The sequence below is a fragment of the Acipenser ruthenus genome, chromosome 29, assembly GCF_902713425.1.
Source record: "Acipenser ruthenus chromosome 29, fAciRut3.2 maternal haplotype, whole genome shotgun sequence".
NCBI classification, from domain to species: domain Eukaryota; kingdom Metazoa; phylum Chordata; class Actinopteri; order Acipenseriformes; family Acipenseridae; genus Acipenser; species Acipenser ruthenus.
In genome coordinates, this window is record NC_081217.1 from 20,576,166 (window position 1) to 20,596,660 (window position 20,495).

The 20,495-nt window shown below is 45.3% G+C and overlaps 2 protein-coding genes across 7 annotated transcripts in view; one reads left to right on the top strand and one right to left on the bottom strand.

Annotated features, from left to right (window-relative positions):
- Nucleotides 1-998: 998 nt before the first annotated feature.
- LOC117429510 (T-complex protein 11-like protein 1) lies at nt 999-5,614 on the bottom strand. 3 transcript variants are annotated; one of them, XM_059004259.1, is made up of 11 exons: nt 5,461-5,605; nt 5,146-5,204; nt 4,609-4,707; nt 4,366-4,498; nt 4,070-4,190; nt 3,569-3,789; nt 3,301-3,437; nt 2,859-3,046; nt 2,588-2,769; nt 2,010-2,182; nt 999-1,679 (listed from the first exon to the last, which is right to left on the bottom strand). In XM_059004259.1, exons 3-11 carry the CDS (start codon nt 4,688-4,690, stop codon nt 1,447-1,449), a joined length of 1,470 nt encoding a protein of 489 aa, XP_058860242.1. In that variant the 5' UTR covers nt 4,691-4,707; nt 5,146-5,204; nt 5,461-5,605; the 3' UTR covers nt 999-1,446. The 3 variants fall into 3 exon arrangements, with proteins under 3 accessions (XP_058860242.1, XP_058860243.1, XP_058860241.1); XM_059004260.1 differs by lacking the exon at nt 5,146-5,204 and having other exon boundaries at nt 3,569-3,820; nt 5,461-5,614; XM_059004258.1 differs by lacking the exon at nt 5,146-5,204 and having other exon boundaries at nt 5,461-5,613.
- Nucleotides 5,615-12,836: 7,222 nt separating this feature from the next.
- The window catches only part of LOC117397174 (signal peptide, CUB and EGF-like domain-containing protein 3), a 55,094-nt gene continuing 47,435 nt past the window's right edge, over nt 12,837-20,495 (top strand). For 3 of the 4 annotated variants that reach the window (XM_059004183.1, XM_059004182.1, XM_059004185.1), the window contains exon 1: nt 12,837-13,277. In XM_059004183.1, the coding sequence (XP_058860166.1) occupies nt 13,172-13,277 (106 nt within the window). In that variant the 5' untranslated portion in view covers nt 12,837-13,171. The remainder of the gene's footprint in view (nt 13,278-20,495) is intronic. The other variant, XM_059004184.1, reaches the window with a different exon arrangement.

Sequence of the window (20,495 nt, forward strand, 5' to 3'; positions counted from 1 at the left end):
TTTGCCAGCAGGCTCCTTCATGGAATAGAAAACGATTGACCTTGGAGATCTCGCGCTCCCTCCTCCTCCTAATTTGTTTTGGAGTTTCTGAATTGACCACGCCGCGCCACAGGGCTCCAGTTACTGATCTGCTAGGAAATGGGGTTGGAAAATAAATGCTTATGGAGAGCTGACGGTTCATTTGTGGGTGTACAGAAAGGCCAGCGAATGGAAATGAGGAGAGACAGTGCCACGCAGCTGTTTGGAGCAGCTCCTCTGTACATGGGGGATAACGTTGATTTAAGAGTGTTAACTGAAAACAATCTTCTTCATTACAAACCAGTACTGCCTTAAAGCTGCAATGCTCTAAAACTGGGCTGTCCAGCGGAAGCCCCTTGAGGCATGTGCAGCTCTTCAACTTCCACAGCATGGGTCTCTTGCTCCAGAGGAAAAGACAAGAGCGCAAAAAAGTATACCTGCCGCTGGAACAACTGGGGAAAAGTCTTCAGCTGAACTTCACTCCCCCCTGGTGGTCTATATAGGTATAGCCCACCTCCCCTTCTTTAATCAAATGTTAAATACCATTCCTTGGCTACTGGGAGCTCCCTCCAGTGCTACAGTATGTGTGTGACTGCATTCCCCAGTTACAGATTTACCTCAAGAATGAGTGTCAGTAACACCCCTTTTTTTTGTCAACTTGGCAGGCTTAATCCCATTCCCTGGAGCTCCGCAGCGCGAGGCTGTGACAGCGGATACAACACAGTAAAGTTGATTCATCCGATTGCAGTGTAACTGAGGGGAGCCCGGCAGCGTGCGAGACAATTCAGATCGTTCTGAACAGGGCTCTTCTTGAATCGAAGACCACGGCCGGTTAGCGTGCCACAGCAACAGTGAACTTGGCCAAAAGCTCATTTTGAAAGGGAGTAATACCAGATGAGAGGGAATGATACAAACTGGACATCATTTAGCAAGAGGAGGTAAAGAATAGTGTGGTGCAAACCGTTTAAAAAAAGTTTTTTGGCAGAAAAAATATTTATTCATACATAGCCTTTAACAATTGATCTAAACCATAAGTGCTTTTAAAATATACATATATATGTTCAAATAAAATATTCGTGTATTTACAGTATGTATTTGTCTTTCGTTGAAACGACGCACAAATTATTTTCAGCTTATAAAAATATCCACCTCATTACTAACAATCCCTTCACTCAAGCGCCATTTTTAAAAACATTCTAATCCATTGTTGCATACAGGATGTGACAGACAGTACATCATATCCCTATGCTAGTTTCCAAGGGAACAGTTCAGGCAAGTAGGGGCAATCTCCTACTATGTAACATTGTGTATACAAAAACATTATTAAAAAAATAACAGAAAAATTGCAAGCTTTGCACACAATCGCCAGGACTTGGAATTGAAATCCCAGAGTGCTTCTCTCATCCCCTCACAGTCCTCGCCCGGTGGCTAGCGGGAGTCGACGCTGGTCTCAGACTCCCCCTGGGGGAACAGCGCCCTCTTCAGGATGGAGGAGTAGAAAGGCCCGAAGACCAGGCGGTTGTGGTGAACGATCCGCCCGAAAGCAGCGCCCACCTCGGCCAGCTCTGCTCCCACCGGAGCCAGGCCACCAGGGAGCGGTGTGGAGCTCTTCTGAGCAGGGGGGCCCAGGAAGCTCTTCAGGAAAGAGAAAATCCGTCCGGCTGCGAACCAAAGACAACGGGAACAGGAGTCAGAATTGGGCATTAGATGTTTCTCATTTAAATGTGTACTGGCTATTTAATGGATGCCCTCATGGTTTAAAACAGACGTTCAATAACAGTCCTGGAGGGTCATTCCACTCCAGGTTTAATGAGATCATTAACCACTTCAGGGTCTGGATGGAGGTTTAATTGGTTCAGTTAAACAATTTAGAACAGGGTTGGAACAAAGGACAGGAATGGCTTCAGAGCTTTGCAATGGAAACTGTTCTTCGTTCAACCCTCAAAAATGATAAAGCAACCTGCTGTGAGATGGATTCAAAACCAGCCCACCTATGACGCTGCGGATGGGGCTGTGGTCCTGGGCGATGTCGCTGATCTGGCCCTTCAGGGTGGTCTCCTGCTCCGGGGTCAGGGCGGCCCCCCCGTGCTCACGCAGAGCCTGCCCCACCTGCAGCTTCACCTGCTCCCCCACAGCCTGCAGCACCCCCACCAGGTCTGAGGTCCTAGAGACACAGGAAGACGAGTCAGCAATCCCCTGTCACTATGACACTGCAGCTGACAGTCAGGCTGAGCTACCCCAAGCACTGTGGTCCTCAGAGCTGGGGCAATTTTATACCTACAACAGCAACTGACATAATCATGAATACTGCAATACTGATGTGCTGACTGAGGAAACGCTTTAAAATAATGGCGGCAGATTATACATTTAAAACCTTTGGAACTTCGTGCTAAAACTCAATGAAAGTTAGTTGTCAGCTGAGACTTAAACATTATTATATTCAAGGAAAATGGCAGCGTTCGTCTCCAATTGTTTTATTTAGTTGTTTTTTTTTACCTGTAGCTGCAGGATCTTACAGTAGAAGCCACGCCTCTCCTCTCCCAGCGAGTTCACTGATTGGTTCACCTACCTGTGATGACTGCCCTCCAGCAGGGCAGCAATGACCTGCTTCAGTTTACCTACAAACCCTGGCAGGGGAAACACATTGCCCCCACACTGGTTACTGGTGACCAGCAGGACGGATGCCATCAGGGTCAACACGTCGACACAGCGCTTGAGCTCATCCAAGCGGGATCGATCCATCTGCACCGTCTGGAAAACGAGAGCGAGGCAGAGAATTGACGTTAAAAAAGGAGTCGAAACACAGGCCCCCACCCCTCCTCGAGCTGTTCCTGCCGTACCTCTGGGTAGAGCTGGCAGAATGGGTCCCACCTGAGCAGGGAGAGGTAGGCCTGGTCCAGCACGGCGCTGGGGCTCAGGATTGCAGGACTGGGGGAGGTGGAGGTCTTTCCAGGACCCTTGTTAGAAGGGGCTGTGGCTGCCTCCTGCACTGCCCTGTTCAGCCAGGCTGTGGTGTGGTCCAGGGCATCTTGAAACGCAAAGACAGAATCGTTGTGAAAGAGCAACAGACAGACACTCCCTGATACAATAAAATCAGCAGGGAGAAATGACGTGTGACAAAGGATTAAGATTTAAGGTGAACAAAACCAATAAGAGGGAAGAAAATTGTTTTTTTTAAAGCACTGGTTCGCGCTCCTGTCGTTCTCTCTCCTGGCACGATCCACGTGCAGACGTTTCTCAAGCCTGCCGCTCTCCTCTGCCTCTCCGGCCGTGTTTGCGTACCTGGCTGCTTGTCCAGAATCTCCTGGAACTTGGCTCTCTCGTACTGCACAGACTGCTGCAGCAGGTGTGGCCGGAGGCTCTGCACTGTGAAGTTGACCATGTCCACTTTCATGAGGCCCAGCACTCGCAGGATCTCCCTGAAAGGGGTGGGCGGGACACAGAGACATGAGCAGGGTTAGGCAGACGGGTGGTAAAGACTGTGCCTCTAGCGCTCTACCTGCAACAGTCCTACAGAAAGCGTTTCAGCTCTCCTCTAGCCGGCACTCACCTGAGCAGGGGGGCGGGGTCTCTCAGCTCTCTGAGTCCGCGGATCTCGTCGTCACGGACAGGCGCGCACAGCGTTGCCATGGTGCCGATGACAAAGCCAGCGACCCGCGGCAGGTCCAGCGCTCCGTGTTCCGTCTGCTGTCGGATCAGATCCATGTCCAGAGCCTCCTCGATGCGAGAGCGCAGGCGGGAGTGAGCCGGGAGCAGCAGGGAGAGGAGGGTCTGGGGCAGGGAGGCAGGGAGGATGAAGCATCTACACCCGCAGCAGAGGTGGAAATAAGCCTCCTGCTGCATAGCAGATCCACCCATTCCACGTTTTACTACAAGCTTGATTAGCCACAGTCTATAGGAAACAAGCTCAGGTGTGTCTTATTAAACTCATAGTAAAACCAGGAATGGATCAGCACATGTAACAGCACAACACCGTGACCTGAATCATGATACCTTCACAAGTATGCGCCGAGGAGTGCCCTGACCAAGTAAAGAACACAGCAGCCATTACCTCCTTGATCTCCTGCAGCAGCTTGATTGCATGGCTGTAGTCTGGAGGACTGTGGGCTAGCTGAGCCTCTAAGCTATCCCAGAAGGCTCGGTGCACAATCTCCTTGACTCTTCCCTCCAAACTGGAAAAACAAGAAAGACCCAACCTCAACACAAGCTTTAGCTTTGAGGTGCTGAAGTTCTGTTATAGCTGTGAGAAAGAGTCTAGGGAGAACCTTGCTGTGTTGTGTTTAGCTACACACAGTATTGATGGTGGGGCAGTGTCAAGACTTCCCCTTTGGTTCGTTTGGCGTGTACCTGTCTGGAGTCGGGCTGTTCTGTTTGAAACGGAAGTCGCGGTTCACCACGATCTCATGCGCGATGCTCAGATTGGACACGCTCCGAGCCGTCTCCATCACCTCTGCAAGCGACGTCTGGCGCGGCGGGGTCCCTGCAACACACACCCAGCACCGTCACACCACAGGGCTGTTCTGTAAAAACCTGAACTAACCGTCCAGTGCGGGCATTACAATAGACCCAGGCGTCTGGCTGAATTCCTACCTCTAGGAGAGTGAGGTACGCGGAGCCCGGGCACCTCATCGTCGCTCACGGGCAGCTCGTTGTTCAGATTCGGCATTTTCATTGAGTTTTTTGCTTGGGCTTGTAACAAAATAACAAGTAATAAACAAAGCCCCAGTTAGTGATTTACAATGGTAATAATAGCTAATACTGTACTGTAAAACAGACACACTATGATCAGATATAGGGCAGTTTCTGTGATTGTGATAAAAAAAAAAACGACAAAATACTGCACTATTATTATTAAATGCATAAAAAATACTTTTTTATTAATTAATGTTTAATATCATGGTCCAATGGAATCATAATATTAAAATACAGTTCTGAATTAAAGCAGTGTGTTTAAACTACGGACAAGGATGACGCCTCGAATCCTGAGGACGCCGTCAATGAAGCTTTGATGACGTCAATCGTTCACTTTGCAGACGGTTTTCACGCGAGGTGCTCGGACTCTAGTGGAAGCATTGTGGAATGCTGGCGAATAAATGTCCCCCCCCCGTCCCCCCCCCCTGCATTTACCTGTAAACTACTTGCATTGCAGATTGGGTTCGATCAGACGAGCTGAAGCAATCTGTTTCCTGTTGTGGTTGAATTGCATATCTGTTTAGGTGAGTGTTATCTCTCTCTGTTCTTTAATTCATTGAACCACTGACAGAGGCTGACAATATTACCGTACTTCATTAGCCATGCACCAGCCCTATGCTACTGGCAATATCCCACTGCCCATATGAAACTGGTGGTGGTTTAAAACACAACAACGCGCTATAAACTTTACTAACTTTAAAAATGCTTATTACAGAGCGGTTATATAAAGATGTGCATGTTCTGACTTACCTGTTCTTGCGTGCGGAGATCGCGTCCGGTCCTAACAGCTGTTTGGACGTGCTGTATCGTGTCGTGCAGTGGTAGCTTTAATGGAAGCGTGACACCTGCGCGACTGTCACACTGTTTTCAACAGGAGAACGTCACCGCCTCACATTTCAAACTGGGCTACACCACTGCACACAAAATAGGGGGGGGGGCTAAACCAGTCATATCGTTACCCACAATTGTCAAGATATCCCGGATACACATTATGCTGTTGCTTTTAAATAAAAATAATAATTAGTTCGTGCTAAAAATTTACATAAAGGAATGCTGTCTTTTTTTTATTGTTTTTTTTTTTTTTTTTTTGGTGTGGTGTGAATGCCCCTCCTTTTGAAATAACCTCTCCCAATGTTAAATCAAAACATGTCGAGTAGCCCCGCCTCTTTCACTGTGGGCTGTACACTTCCTTATGCTGGTGTAAGTTTGTAACTTTTTAAACTAAGTCGTTAGATAAACACCATGAAAGCAGATGGACTATCTAGCTGTCCTACTAAAGAACGCATTTTTAAACTGTTAGGTGCTCAAACGCAAGCACTGGTGTTGCTTAGGAACCACGAGAGAGGCGCGAGATAGATATGTATTATTTTTTAAAAGTAATCAAGCTTTTTTTTCCTCCATGGCAACGAAGTAGACACGTGATAGAAATATTTTTAGGTCACGACTTTGTTTTCAAAATCGCATTTATTAAAAAACAGCCAATGAACAGCGAACTCTGTATATATGGGTCAGTACCTGCTACAGAAAGCACCGTATTTATATATAAACGAACCGGTAAATGTGTGTCGGTGTGTGATGTAAATTCCTGGATATGCTGCTTATGAAAATATTAAAATGTTGCCTACATTTTCAAGACCAGTGTACAGCACCGCTTACAACTTATCCTGTGTGCTAAGTTTTTGTGATAGCCACCGAAACAGTGAACGTTTTGATGGTGAGTGAGATTGGCGTGGACACGCTAAAGGTAATATGTTCATGCACGTAGCTTCCCCCAAACTAATTCTTAATATAACTACCCATTTCCCTTATCTATAAAGGCTAATAAACAAGAACCCTCAAAAAGGCTTGCTGCCAGTAGATTTCATTTCTGGCTCTAGAATTTAAAAATGCAACGCAGTACCTTCTCTCGCCAGCAGGTGGGAGTAGAACCTCACAGAAACGGAAACCCCACAGTGTTGCCATTAGGGGGCAGTAAACCACAGAATATGCTGAAAGCAGAGGCACTGAGGTTCCCTTTCACTTGATGAAGTAGGGCTTAGAGAGTAATAATAGAGATTGACATACCCTAAATGGGAAATTTACACAATGGGTCGTATTCATAGAACTTCAAGGACTGTTCATTTTTTTTTTTTTAAATCCCTTTTTGATAAAGCCAATTGAGCTTGATTTTAGATAGGGTTTACTGTGCTGTTACAATAAAGAGAAGGTGTATTATTAACACGCTTAAAACAAACTGTCTTTAAAACCTTCCTTAAAATAAGTGTGAACATTTAGTTTTACTGCTCCCTGGCCCACCCAGGGGTGATCCAAGGCTTCTGATTGGCTGTGATAGATGAGCAGATTGAAGGGGCCAATCAGGTCTGTCCCCACTAGCAGGCATGGGTTACTCAAGGAAAAATGAGAGAGTATCTTGCAAGCATACAGGGTGTATTCCCCCATAAAAAAATAAATAAACTGCCTGTGTAACATTCAGAACTGATGACAAATTATTAACGATAGACTGATGGCTGAAACAACGGGTTTCCTGCAGGTCATCAGCTAATAAGGGTTGGCATTTCCAGTTAATTTTAAATTGCTATTGATCAGTGTCCGATGTAGCATTAAAATGTATTTTGTTTAAAGAAAAGCACTGCTAAGCAAGGCTTCCCAGGAGCCAAAGTAACCATTCTGAGAAAAGACTAATGCTTTCTGGCACAGCGCGGTCTATGCAACAGCGCATGGGGGGTGAACAGCAGGCACGCTGACCCCATGGTGGCAGGGAAGTGGTGTGTGTGTCTCTGCATAGGCGTCTGGCTTTAGAAATGGCTAGTAGGTTAACAGTCGAGCAGGATATCTGGGTGCAGACCTCTTCACCCCGGATCCTCATTGCAGACTGCCCAGACCCAAGCAGCAACAATACAACTCCGTCGAATCTGCAAAGCCCCCCACTTCCACCTTCCACCTTCCGCACCAGGTTTCACAGACGCCATGCAAAGTGGCTTTTAGAGACCCAAGTATCTGAAACCGTGTCTGTAAAACATTGTGGTACTAATTTGCGGAGGCTGGGGGCCAGCTGTGTGGCTACACACAAGGTCACGGCAGGTCACGTATCGCCCGTTGACCGTAATTTCAACCAGGGCCAAGAAATTTCAGGCTCAGAAAAAAAAGAGAAGGAGGCTACAGGTTTCCATGTCAGTCCTAAGAAACGTGATTGAAGCCTCAATGGGGAACCTGGCCGGAGGATATTTTGCCAGCTGGAATAATATCCCCAAACACTAATTTGAAGATGAAATTACAAAGTTAGATGTTGGCTTCCTGGCAGCTCTGTGGTTAGAAGAGTTCAACTGGATGGCCATCTGTCCGTCTGTATTTAGGAGTGGAAATGCTATCCACAAGAAACACAGATTTTTTTTTTTTTTTAACAATTTCAGTTTTTATGGTGTTTGCTTTTCTCCAGTGACCAGCTTTTTGAGCAAGTTATAAACCTTTTACAATGAGTCGTAGAATACTTTCGTCTTAGAAAAAAAAAAGACTTCTAGTCGAAACGTTTGTCATAGAATTGATTGTGTTTCTTGCAATGCAGTTCTGACTCGATACTTCATCAATGTGGTTCAGTCCCCGCTAGGACACTAGTGTTTGCTGTACTGTGAAGGGGATCTGCACTAATGTACTGTTTTCAGTATGTCCCGTTCTCCGGTTTGCACCTCCGATAAAGAGGGAAGCACACCTGTGTGCATGTATGTGTATAAATATGTATATAGATGATTCTTGTGTTTTACCGCTGGCATCCGTGATACTGTGATATGTAAAAGATGATTTTTCCTGGGCGGGACCACAGATCTGACAATGCATTGATGAAGATGCTCAGTTGGCAGGTGCTTCTGTAGTCAGGACTGCACATATTACTTTAACCAAGCCCCATCTCTGAGCTGATGGCAGTACCACTGTAGCCAGTGCAGAACCACAAAAGACACACGATAGCAGTAAACACTCCCCATTACCAGAAATGACGTAGTATTCTCGTAAATAAGAATATATACACACACACACAAGGCTCCAAGGGCACTAGGATCATTGTGTTTTTTGCAAGATTTTCTTTACATGATACTTTCCTCCGAGTACAAAACTGCACCGCTAAAAACAGCTTGAAAAAAAAAAGTTTCCTCGCATATATTTTCAAGGTCTTTTGTTAGTCTTGAATGCCTCTTTGTTCAATGTGTTGGCATCCCTCCTTCTTTTCTGTTTCCCCAAAGATACTTTTGTTTTATTCTTTCAATGCTCTCAGACTTTGGAACTGGCTTCGTCTTCGAAGACCACGATGACTAATCAGCAGGGCGTCCTTGAAGAGGAGGACCAGCGGGGTTGAGGAGAGGATTGGAAGGGTGCTGAGTCAGTGGTGGCGGGTTTGGAAGTGCTTCAGAGCGGGCTCTGCAGAAGACAATCTGCCATCATCATCTGTGAAGCACTTAGCGGCTGCAGGATGGGCCGGGGAGATCAGAGCGCGTCTCGACGGCCGCGCTGATCCCATCTCTCCGACAAGCAGATTTGTGGATAAGAAGCCAGCTTGCGTAGCTCTTCAGGATTTTCAAACATGCATACATTACCACCGCCACCCCCCCCCTTCCCAGTGCCCTGTAAACACAGGATTAGAAATTCTTTCACTCATTAGCTCATTGTAATTCATGAATCAGAGTGCTGAACACTTTCAGCGCAGCAGCTGAAAATGTTCATCTAAATAAGCAACTTTGAGCTGGATTCAATCATAAAATACAGCGATGTCTCCCTGTTCAAATGGCGATATTCAAACTAACTTCCCCCCCCCCGAGGCGCGGTATCGTGTGCGTTTCTTATCAAATGTTTCTGCCGTGCTTGTAAATCAGTGGCGTGCCAGGCAAGAGCCCTCTCACAGCTGTATGTTTTGATTGGTTCCACCCCTATGTTGTTACTTGCTATTTTTCTTTTCTTTAATTGGAAAAGAGGTGGGGGACTTTTCACTGCTGAGAGCTGCTTGTTCAACCTGAGTCAGGCTTGTTTGCATTCCGCAAAAGTAGCATCAGCAGCATTAAACTGATTGCCCCTTTATAGGGGAACTGCATCCAACGCACAGAGATCAGCGTGTTTGTCCCAGTAACAGTTTTTAATTGTCACTGAGTTGCACTGTTACGTTTACAGATCAGCCTCTGAATTACGGTCAAAGCACCTGAAACGCACAACTATTCGTGCAATTGCAATAAGAGCCACACAGGACGCTTGCAAGCAACATAACAAGGCAATGAAGGAGGAAAATAGAATTGAAAGTGCCACTGCACACTTTATTTCCAGCAGGGTAGCGATTTTCCATGAAGTGCAATAATACTAATCTCCCCTCCCACACACACATGGGTTAAATACCGTCACATCTGACCCCTTCAGCCCCACAGTGCGCTGCATCCCCAGTGCAGCCTGGCTGTTAACGTGGAGCCTGCAATCCGGACTGACTGCCAGTAGGCTGGAGTGGTACGTGTGGGCTTGTATGTGTGTGCGTGTGGCTGATGCACGGTGTGTAGGTGTGTAGGTGTACAGAATCTCCTGATATCTCTGCGAGACTGATTAGTTTGGCATAATCCTTCACCCTCCCTGTCTCAATAAGACTGCAAGGGGGAGGGAGGCTGCTGTAGATACTGCCACTGTTTAGATCATTGAAATCGACCCAAAATCATGTTGAAAATACCTGGTGTTTGTTAACTACATTCTTCCACTGATGAGCTGTCTGTGCCTGTGTGGGGCCGCGCTGTCCACTCTGTTGAGGATACGAGACCCCCCCCCCCCCCCCCCCCCGCTGCTTTAAATGAGATTTTGGTGGATTAAAAAAAAAAAAGTTAAACCAATAAATTGGATTTTTTTTTTCCATTTTAATTCTCTTCACTGAGCTTGCAAAACAAAAATACAACGGCAGTCTGAAGGTCGCGACCTCTCCTGACCCCTTTGGATGCGGAGGGGTCAAATGCCCCCCTTTTTTGTCCTGCACTTCAATAAAACATTTCCTGGCCTGCAGCTGATTTTACTGCTGTCGATATTAAATGGCGATACTTTCCAGCACAACACCTACCTGACTTTGCAGCATCGCTTTCCCTTCCCCTAGGAACACATCGGCACATGTGAGAGTTTTCCTGAGGAACCAAACCCGGTTCATTTGCTTTTCACGTCTGGGTATGAAAGCCAGCGAACCTCAATCCGCTTGGCAGTGAATTGAAGTTCATTAGCTTTCCAAGTCCGCTTGGTTACAACAATACAAATAAAAAAAATAACAAGGTTGTTTGCAACGTAGGGCCAAATAGTTAACATTTTGATAAGTGACAAGTTTATTCAAATGCCTTTGAGTTCCTCATTTCAGAAACAAATGTGTAAGGCCGGTATGTTTTTTGATTCATTTTCTCTGCTGTAGATGACAACATGAGAGCTTCTCTCTGTTGGAGCAACTTGGAAATGCCATACGAGACAAGCACTCATGTAAATGTCATGTGACTAACTCCCAGTCCCCTTTCTCTTGGGGGGTGAGATGGTGGTTCATTCTTTATCTGTCCACTGTTTGCTCTCTGATCGCCCGAAGGTGTCCAATCATATTGTGTTGTGTGGTGGGCTTTGTGATGTCATGTGTTCTAAGCTGAGTTGCACTTCGTAACCCCCCAGCCCTGGACCCCAGATGAAAGCCTAGTGAATGAACTATCCCTTAACTAACGAACCTCGTAAACATTTTAATAACAGTATCAACCAAGATGCACTTATTTTGTGTTATCATCATACATTGCAACATGCCTCTTTCAGTTTATAAATATAAATGCACATGTCTGCTGGACGCTCAGGAGTGTTGTTTACCCAAGATCAAAAGATTTTTATGTGAAGCTGAGGGGAGGAATTTGCATTCGGGATGTCATCTTTAACTGCATACAGAAGACTACCGCAGCAGCAGCAGCAGCTAATTCTGAAGTTTGTGTTGTGGGTGAATGAAGCTCCTCTGTGAATGAGCCAGTCTTGACCTCTCTATACAAACAGTCTTTACAATGCCAGGTAGACTGGGTCTCGCCGGTGGGGGCAGGGCCTTTGTGGCTGCTGTTATGAGGGGCCGGTTCCCTGTTGAGACTGGGGATTAGCTTTGAGTTTAGGTGCAGAACACGGGGATGGGGCTGCTGGCCAGTGTAATGCTGTGTAAGAACATTCATGAACCAAGACCCTCCCAGCTGATAATCAGAGCTGGGGTCGGTCACCGCTTGAGATTTGCTGGTTTCTAACTGGTAGAACCCCAGCACACTTTTACAGGAGATTGTTATTAGTTTGAGAGTGCAGACAAAAGTCAAATACATTTTGCTGTCTCTTGAACCATCGTCACGACCAGTATAAACCAGTGCTGACCAGTGGCTTTGGAATTCCAAGCAGGGTACGAATGAACTTTACTGCACGATAGTCTATACTGTACTATAGCGAGTGAAGGGCGGCATTTAAAACGCCGTGTGCACTGTTGTGATTCCAGTGTACGGCAAGCTCTGTGGTTTTCAGACCAGGAAGTGTATGTTAATATATCACATGATATTCATAACAGGACCGGCATTAGCGCAGTAGACCCTGTGATCGAAGTCATCTCGCATTCACTGTAGGTGTTAAATACTCACTGACTTTAATGTTGGTCAGATCTGTTTATTATAAGGCGATGTGTGCGGATTATGAAAACGTAAAGGTGTTTTTTTTCTTTTCTTAGCGCTTACAGAAGTTCAGCATTGGTGCCGCTTGGTAGTCCATCTTCCCCGAAGAATAATCTGGAGAAAGCTGCAACAGTAGGCCTACTAGTCCTTGTTAAAAAAAAAAAAAAAAAAAAAAGTTGTTTGGTCTGGGCGATGCATACCGTTTGCATTGATCCATTGATTGCACATGGTCCCCGAGACTGACCTCCGCGCCCAGGGAAGCCGTTTCCATAGCAACCTCCCCAATGCTCCAACCAGCAGCTGATTGTAAATTCCTGTAGAAAAGAAATCCTTGAGAGAGAGAGAGAGAGAGAGAGAGAGAGAGAGAGAGAGAGAGAGAGAGAGAGCGCAGAGGGAGGGATAGAGAGCAATACGCGAATCTTCAGCTCTCCTCCCCCTTTCTCACAAGTCCTCACTCTATCTCCCCCTTTCTCCCTCTCTACATTTCTCTCCCTCTCTCCCTCTCTCTCTCTCTCTCTCTCTCTCCTTCTATCTTATATATTGAAATTGCCCGGGATTTGAACATGATCACAGAATTGCTCCTAGTGCTGGTGGGACACATAGCCGAACACCGCATATTGCCTGGGTCTTTTATTATAGCATAAAAAAAACTAAAAACAGAAAAAAAACACATTAGAGAAAAGGAAGAAAGGATTATTTAATATACAGGTTTTTTTTTTTTTTTTTTTGTTTTTTTTGCTAAATCAAACACTCCTCCGAGATTTATTTTATAGAGAACTATATCTATTTTATTTTATGTATATATTATGTATTCGCTCATTATAATGGGCGCTAGTCTTGGATATCTGGGATTCTGTTTACTAGCTTTACTTCACTATCCTGCAACCGCTTTAGGGAGCAAAGCCACTCAAGGTAAGCATTATTATTATTATTATTATTATTATTATTATTATTATTATTATTCAGTTATTTTGATAATTATTCAGCTCTTAATAAACAGGATATTAAAAACGACTGCCATTCACACTTCGCGTGAGATAGTTAAGTAATGCAAAGGAAATGCAAACGTTTGAACGACTTGTAGTAAATAGTGCTTTTGTTGAACTAATGAATAGGTGATCGGGTACAAGGCAGCGATGCAGTATCTCAAGTGGAGTCAGTTTAGATTAAGGGATATAAATGACCTCCTCTGATTTCCCGCATATTGTCTCAGATAACACTGCAAAGTGTTTGCTCCCTTCTGTCCGATGTAATGTGCTGTTGAAAATTATCACTAACCCTAAACACTTGAGTTTAATAAAGAAAACAGTTCGCTTCGTTATTACGCGGAACACAAATACTTCCTGCTAGTATATGGCAACAGTATCGAAGATGCTTTTAATAAATATCTTGATTACCGTGTATACACTTTGCAAACAGTGATGTTTATCCCCACACACAGACTAATCTAAGCAGGAAGAAAGCCGCCGCTACTAATATTAAACTAGACTGCAGGAAAGATAAACTTTGGACAGTCCACTATTTCACTAAATGGCACCAAATCATGTACCGGTTATAATAATTCCTCAGGAAAAAATAATAATAATTAAAACCAGAAACGCGTGGCAGGTTGTCAAGGTGTAAAGAAAATGTCTATTATTTTCTGTTTCAAATATAAGAACACAAACAAAGAAGCCAGCCTCCTTTTGCTTTCTTAATGGGAGAGTTGCACCGTGTTTTCTTAGCCGGTAAGGATGCGGGCAGGGGGACGGGAATAAACACCAGAACTCACAACACCGTCACCTTTTATAACTGCAAAAAATGAAAGTACGAGCACGAAACACAGTCCTACGCGTTTATCATGCTTCTAACTCTCCTTGTGTTCTGGGGAACTGTACTGTGCTGCGCATTGAACCCATGCGGCGCAACACGTTGATAAGTGTGCCCGCTCTGTCCTGCGACACCCTCCAAAGAAGAAAGCTAATCATTTTGAACGTTTTAATGTCTTTCACTGGCCAGCCTGCATCATTTGCTCTTCGTGGATATTGTCTGCAATGCACATCGCGGTCACCTCCAACAGTGATACCTTACTGGATACCTTACCTTACAGTCAAAGCAATCTGGGCTGCTGAGAAGTGGAAAAAAAAAAAAGACTATTTCTGCACCCTGGGTGGTCTCTTCCTTCTGGTGGGAATGCCTAATATTTACATTTTACAATTAGAACCTTTTTTTTTTGTGATGGTAAATGCAAATGTTTTGTTGTCCCGGGTTCAAAGGTAACCCCTGTTTGTGAATCGGAGAGAAGTATATATTCAAACTGTCCTCAAGAACATTGCCAGTCTTCTGAACCCGACCATAGCAATCCCATATTGATTTAGCTGTTATCTTGCTCTTTTGTTGCAAACTTGATCCTGTAACTGGGGTAATAATAAGCCCACTAGGGAGCTAATGGGCAATTTGGATGTCTTGATGTAACTCAAGTCAACGGTGGTAGGTGAAAGTGTATTGAGAGGATGGTAAAGCACAGAGGGATGCAGGAGAAGCATCTTGTTTTTTTTTTTAAGGAACCCGGGTCCCAACTTTTTTTTTGGGGGGGTGGGGGGGTGGGGGGGGGACATGACAAAAATGTGTAGACGACTCCACGGATTAAAGGGACGCGACTTGCGAGGTAAATATTTATTTAACGCAGATGTTCGCGACAAAGCTCTTTGTCCTCCTTCAATGTCAGAATAATTACAGATTCTTTTCGGAAACTCGTGTTGGTTTGGCGGGGGACGGACGGACGGACCGCAGGGGCAGGTGACGTCTTCGCTCTTTGTCACAGCCGCGTTTGCCTGGACTCTGGTCACTGTGTTTATCATTCACCACTATGAGAGATGGTGTTCTTTAATAAGATGTATTTATAAATACGGGGTTATTCTAAAAATAATATAGATATATAAGAAGTGCAGGATTCTGCATGCTTCTGCACGTCCAGCACAGTTTCAAGAAAACTACCTCTACTAGGAGTGCCTTCTATTGATTGGGAGGGGAGCCGCTGTCTTGTGCTGCAGAGAGCAGCCCGAGCCCAGCTGCTGAGTGCTGCAGAGTGGCAAGGTAACCAGATCGGTGCAAACGACGTGCTGCAGTTACAGTGTTGGTGTAACCTTTGCACCCTGATTGAATATCTGCTTCGGAAGTCCCTGCTGGGACAAGCCAGTGTGGGAAGCAGTCTGACCCTAAAGCGTTATGAAGCTTCACACACACAAAAAAAACAAGACATGCAACATGTAGTCCACTCTTGTGTGTTGATCAGGCTGAGCACGATCCCGACTGCCTATGAGAGAGAGGCGATGGCAGGCCTTTTCTTGGTTTCTGGTTTCAACAAAGTGCGACTTTACTTGCACTGATGTTGCCAGCGCTTGCTTTTCAAAAACCAGGCCATGCCAGAGTCCCCTGTACACCCCTGAAAAGGGGATCATTAATGCTAAAAGTCTTCCCTGTAACAAGCACAGCGTAATTGGGGAGTATTCATGGGCTTTTTTTTTGTGGCTGTTACTATGGGCACAATTCAAGAAAAGATAAGAATGCGTGAGCCTGAGATTCTTCACGCTGGCAGTGGGCTTCCCTTAGTTACCAGTGTGCTATTATTTCTTCATTAAAGGTTTAGGACAAGAGTTCCAGGCGAGGAAACTCTGCGAATGAAATTCAATTCAGAGTCCGCTGTGCAGGTACTTCATACAGCAGTCCCGCTCTCAAGCAGTTGTCACATAAACGTGGAAACTTACGTAAAAAAAAAATAGCTGTTAATTAAAACCGTGTGTGCAGCTTTCATCCTGACCCTGCCTGTCCTGGATTGCGGTTATTAGGGGTGTTTTAACCAACCTGGACGTTTTTTTTTTATGTTCACTTGGAACAGTTAAGCGCAGTGATCATACCAGGATGCATATAGTTGTGTTTTTTTTATTTGTTTTGTTAATGTAAATCCTACAGCAGTATACCTATCCAATTTTACGCGACAGCAGATTGTCAATAGATCCAGCTCGTCAGCAAATGATAACCCACTCCCATCGCTGCGTACAGTAACCAAGCCTTGCTCCGTGGCTGCTGATGGTCCTTTTAATGTTTGAAATGGTCTTCCAGGGATGACCCGCCTGTACCAGGGAGATTTCCCATGCTGAAGGATGCAGGGTATCGGATGGCGAACTCAGTCCAGTTGAATGGCCTCAGTGCTCTTTGCAGCTGGCTCAAACGCTGCTGTAGACAGTGAGAAACATGCCCCTAGTGAATACTGCTGAAGGTTTGCTGTTTACCAAACAGCTGGGCAGACATTGAGGTCATGAATCGCCTGCAAATTTGCTGTGCTGTTCTGAGATTTCACTGAGTCACTGACTGAGGTGTCGGTGGATTGCCCAATATGAAAAGAAGCAGGAATAATTACAGTGGATGACCGCAATAAAATAAACAGTTGTGTAGTAAACAGGATGCAGGATGCCGGTCCTAAAGGCAAGCCAAGGATTGGATGGGCTTGGAGACAGAACTACTCTCTCCCTCACCCCCTAAGAGAAAGGGTGCTCCCTCCAGTCCAGGGCAGGTTTGAGGCATGGAGACTGAACTGCTCGCTCACTCCCTAAGAGAAAGGGTGCTCCCTCCAGTCCAGGGCAGGTTTGAGGCATGGGGAGTGAACTGCTCGCTCACTCCCTAAGAGAGCACCCTCTAGCCCAGGGTGCTACAGCTGCCCACCATCCATACGCCAATATAGCATGGGGTCACCATGGAAACCAATAGACCGGCCAAAGATTATGCGTGCTGGAAAGGAGAGAGCCAATCAGAACATGTCCACACATAACCTCATCACGCCTTGTTAAAAAAAAATCTCACCTACTGTGCATACCACCATTTCTCCAATACTCAATAAAAACACGATGGCTTCTAAAACATGTGTTTGTTAATCTAGACATTCCCTTTCTTGGAATGAAGGATTCTACTAAACCCCCACCCCCCACCCCCCGAGGTCTTGGAGCTTTTTTATACAGTTATTATGTCTTGTAAAATGGCTGTGACGGGCTTGCTTGCTATTTGAAGTCTGCTCTGAGGAGTGGTGCGCTGACAGATTAATCTCGGGGAATATTTAAAGCAGATAAGGGGGTGGGGTGCACCTTTGAGACTGGGACAGATTTATGAAACTTTTTCCACATTAACCCTGTTGTTTCATTATCACATAGCTTGAGGAAAGCCAGTACAACAGGGCTTCACTTCTGCAAAGCTTTGTAATTTTTTATCAATAAAGCACACCTGTACTAGGACCACTCCAACCACTGGGTCGCACTGCCTCCCAGTCCCTCTGCCATAGCTTAGCCCTAAGCCTTAACCGCAGTAAAGTTCCCCAGGACTAAGAGGGAGCCAGCTTGCTGTTTCTGGTGGGTAGTATTTGTGCTGGATTGTAGAGTGGAGTCTGCAGAGCTGGCCAGGGTACAGGTTCTGAACAGTGTGGGTTTCAGCACAGAGTAAATACGGCGCTCTGTTTGAACTGCACACCTCCGGGCTGCCAAGTCCTCTCCCGCTCGGCCGACGGGGAAGCTAAACTAAATACAACATTTAAGTCTCCGCATAAATAAAAAAAAATGGCCAGGGACGTTCCCCAGACAAGCTACAGTAGCAGGGCTGGCGTCCGCTGTGCACATTTTATCATGTTAATGGACGGGGCTTATGAGTTCACCAAGGTAAGGTTTGGAGCGGAGGACTGAAGCCTCATAACTTTAGAGATTAAAGGAGTATTGTGAGGCTTTGTGGTTTTAGAGCTTAGGACAGGAATCGGGCAGTGGATCTTGGCTTTGATTTCAAGATTAGCCCTTGACTCGTTACCTGAACCCCTATGTGAAATACAATGCATGTTTAAAACGACCTGTGCAGTGAATGCACTGTTGCTGACGTTTAGTACTGCATGTGTAGAGTCGGGCCCCTTTACCTGCATGCTTGCCACTCTCTTAATTGTGTATTTGACATAGCTGCATTGTTTAAGTGTTTGAGCACAGAGCTGTATGGCTGTGAAGTGTGAACTGGGTCTTCATTGTAAACGACTAACTGCACAGAGAGAGAGAGAGTTTACCTGAAGGCATTTGAATTGAATACAGCTTTTAGCTTGCAATTGTTCTTTTGTATGGAACCTCACCTCACTTCACGCAACCCCCCCGAACCCTAGTCTCTATATAATAAGAGACGTTTCAGGAACTAGAAGAGGTCAATCAGCCCATCGGGGCTTGTTCCTTCTTAGCACACCGCATTCCCCAGCTAAAGAGATCTAAATTTAATACAATCTGCTTGTTTTTTGTGGTGGCGAGACCAACACTGAACATGGTATTCTAGGCGATGTCTAACTATATAGCATTATATAATCTTTGCATATCTTAGCATAACATGTCACTGTTGCAGCCTCTGAACGGCTCATTGCATTGTAACAGACGTGGAAACGTGTGTCAACTGATGGACGTTCTTCAGTTTTTTTTTCCTGATATGATTATGGGTGAATTTGATATGAGTTGTTTTTGAAAACTCAAAGAAACCCAGCTTTGAAAAAGAATACCTCTTTATCTTAATGAGTGAGGCGAGCTGTTTATTTTCAAGCGAACAAGCCCATTATTGTTTCCAGAGTGTTTTCAGCATTATTATTATTATTATTATTATTATTATTATTATTATTATTATTATTATTATTATTATTATTATTGTTTAAAAGCTGAAACTCTATACCCAGCTGTACAGGATTTTATCTGAGCAATTGCAATTTTGAGGTTAGTCTCTGACCTCAAACATTTGTTACATGTCTGTATTTTGTTTTGTTTGGTTTTTTATCCTGAAAAAAGCTCATGTTTTCATGTCTTCTGAAGGACAGAGTTCTCTTGCGACGCCTTTCATGTTATAAATTGCTGTTTATGTTTCAGTTTGTGGCTTTTATATAACTGCTCAGAGAAAAGCTCTTTATGCTAGTGTGGGTTTTATGGTTTAGTTTTTAGTGTTCCGTCACCTAAGACGAACTCCATTGGTGTTGATGTTAGGTGGTGTTGATAGCCACACTGCAGCCCAGCACGCTAACCACTGAGCTACTCAAACACACTGCCTTCCACACTGCAGCCCAGCACGCTAACCACTGAGCTACTCAAACACACTGCCTTCCACACTGCAGCCCAGCACGCTAACCACTGAGCTACTCAAACACACTGCCTTCCACACTGCAGCCCAGCACTCTAACCACTGAGCTACTCAAACACACTGCCTACTGCCTTCCACACTGCAGCCCAGCACACTGACCACTGAGCTACTCAAACACACTGCCTTCCACACTGCAGCCCAGCACGCTGACCACTGAGCTACTGAATACCACTGCCTTCCACACTGCAGCCCAGCACTCTAACCACTGAGCTACTCAAACCCACTGCCTTCCACACTGCAGCCCAGCACTCTAACCACTGAGTTGCTCAAACACTGTCTTCCACACTACAGCCCAGCACTCTAACCACTGAGCTACTCAAACACACTGCCTTCCACACTGCAGCCCAGCACTTTAACCACTGAGCTACTCAAACACACTGCCTTCCACACTGCAGCCCAGCACTCTTACCACTGAGCTACTCAAACACACTGCCTTCCACACTGCAGCCCAGCACGCTGACCACTGAGCTACTGAATACCACTGCCTTCCACACTGCAGCCCAGCACTCTAACCACTGAGCTACTCAAACCCACTGCCTTCCACACTGCAGCCCAGCACTCTAACCACTGAGTTGCTCAAACACTGTCTTCCACACTACAGCCCAGCACTCTAACCACTGAGCTACTCAAACACACTGCCTTCCACACTGCAGCCCAGCACTTTAACCACTGAGCTACTCAAACACACTGCCTTCCACACTGCAGCCCAGCACTCTTACCACTGAGCTACTCAAACACTGCCTTCCACACTCCTACAAAGTGATGAAGGAGACAGTAGTCTCTTACAACAGCAGTGTTTGATGTTGATTATGTTCGTGTAAGGACATCACCCAGCTATATGTACTGTGTACTAACATGCACTAACAAGTGGAAATAGCCAGCAATCATTTCCTAAAGTTTCACTATAGTCATAACATTTTTTTTTAATTTTATATCTCTCAAGTCGGATAAAATATTGTTTTA

Coding starts and splice junctions, on each gene's coding strand:
- LOC117429510 (XM_059004258.1), bottom strand. CDS start 4,690: ATGAAAATGCCGAATCTGAACAACGAGCTGCCCGTGAGCGACGATGAG. Junction 4,191..4,365: donor AACAGCCCGACTCCAGACAG/GTACACGCCAAA, acceptor TTGTTTTTCCAG/TTTGGAGGGAAGAGTCAAGG. Junction 3,790..4,069: donor TGCTGCAGGAGATCAAGGAG/GTAATGGCTGCT, acceptor TCCCTGCCCCAG/ACCCTCCTCTCCCTGCTGCT.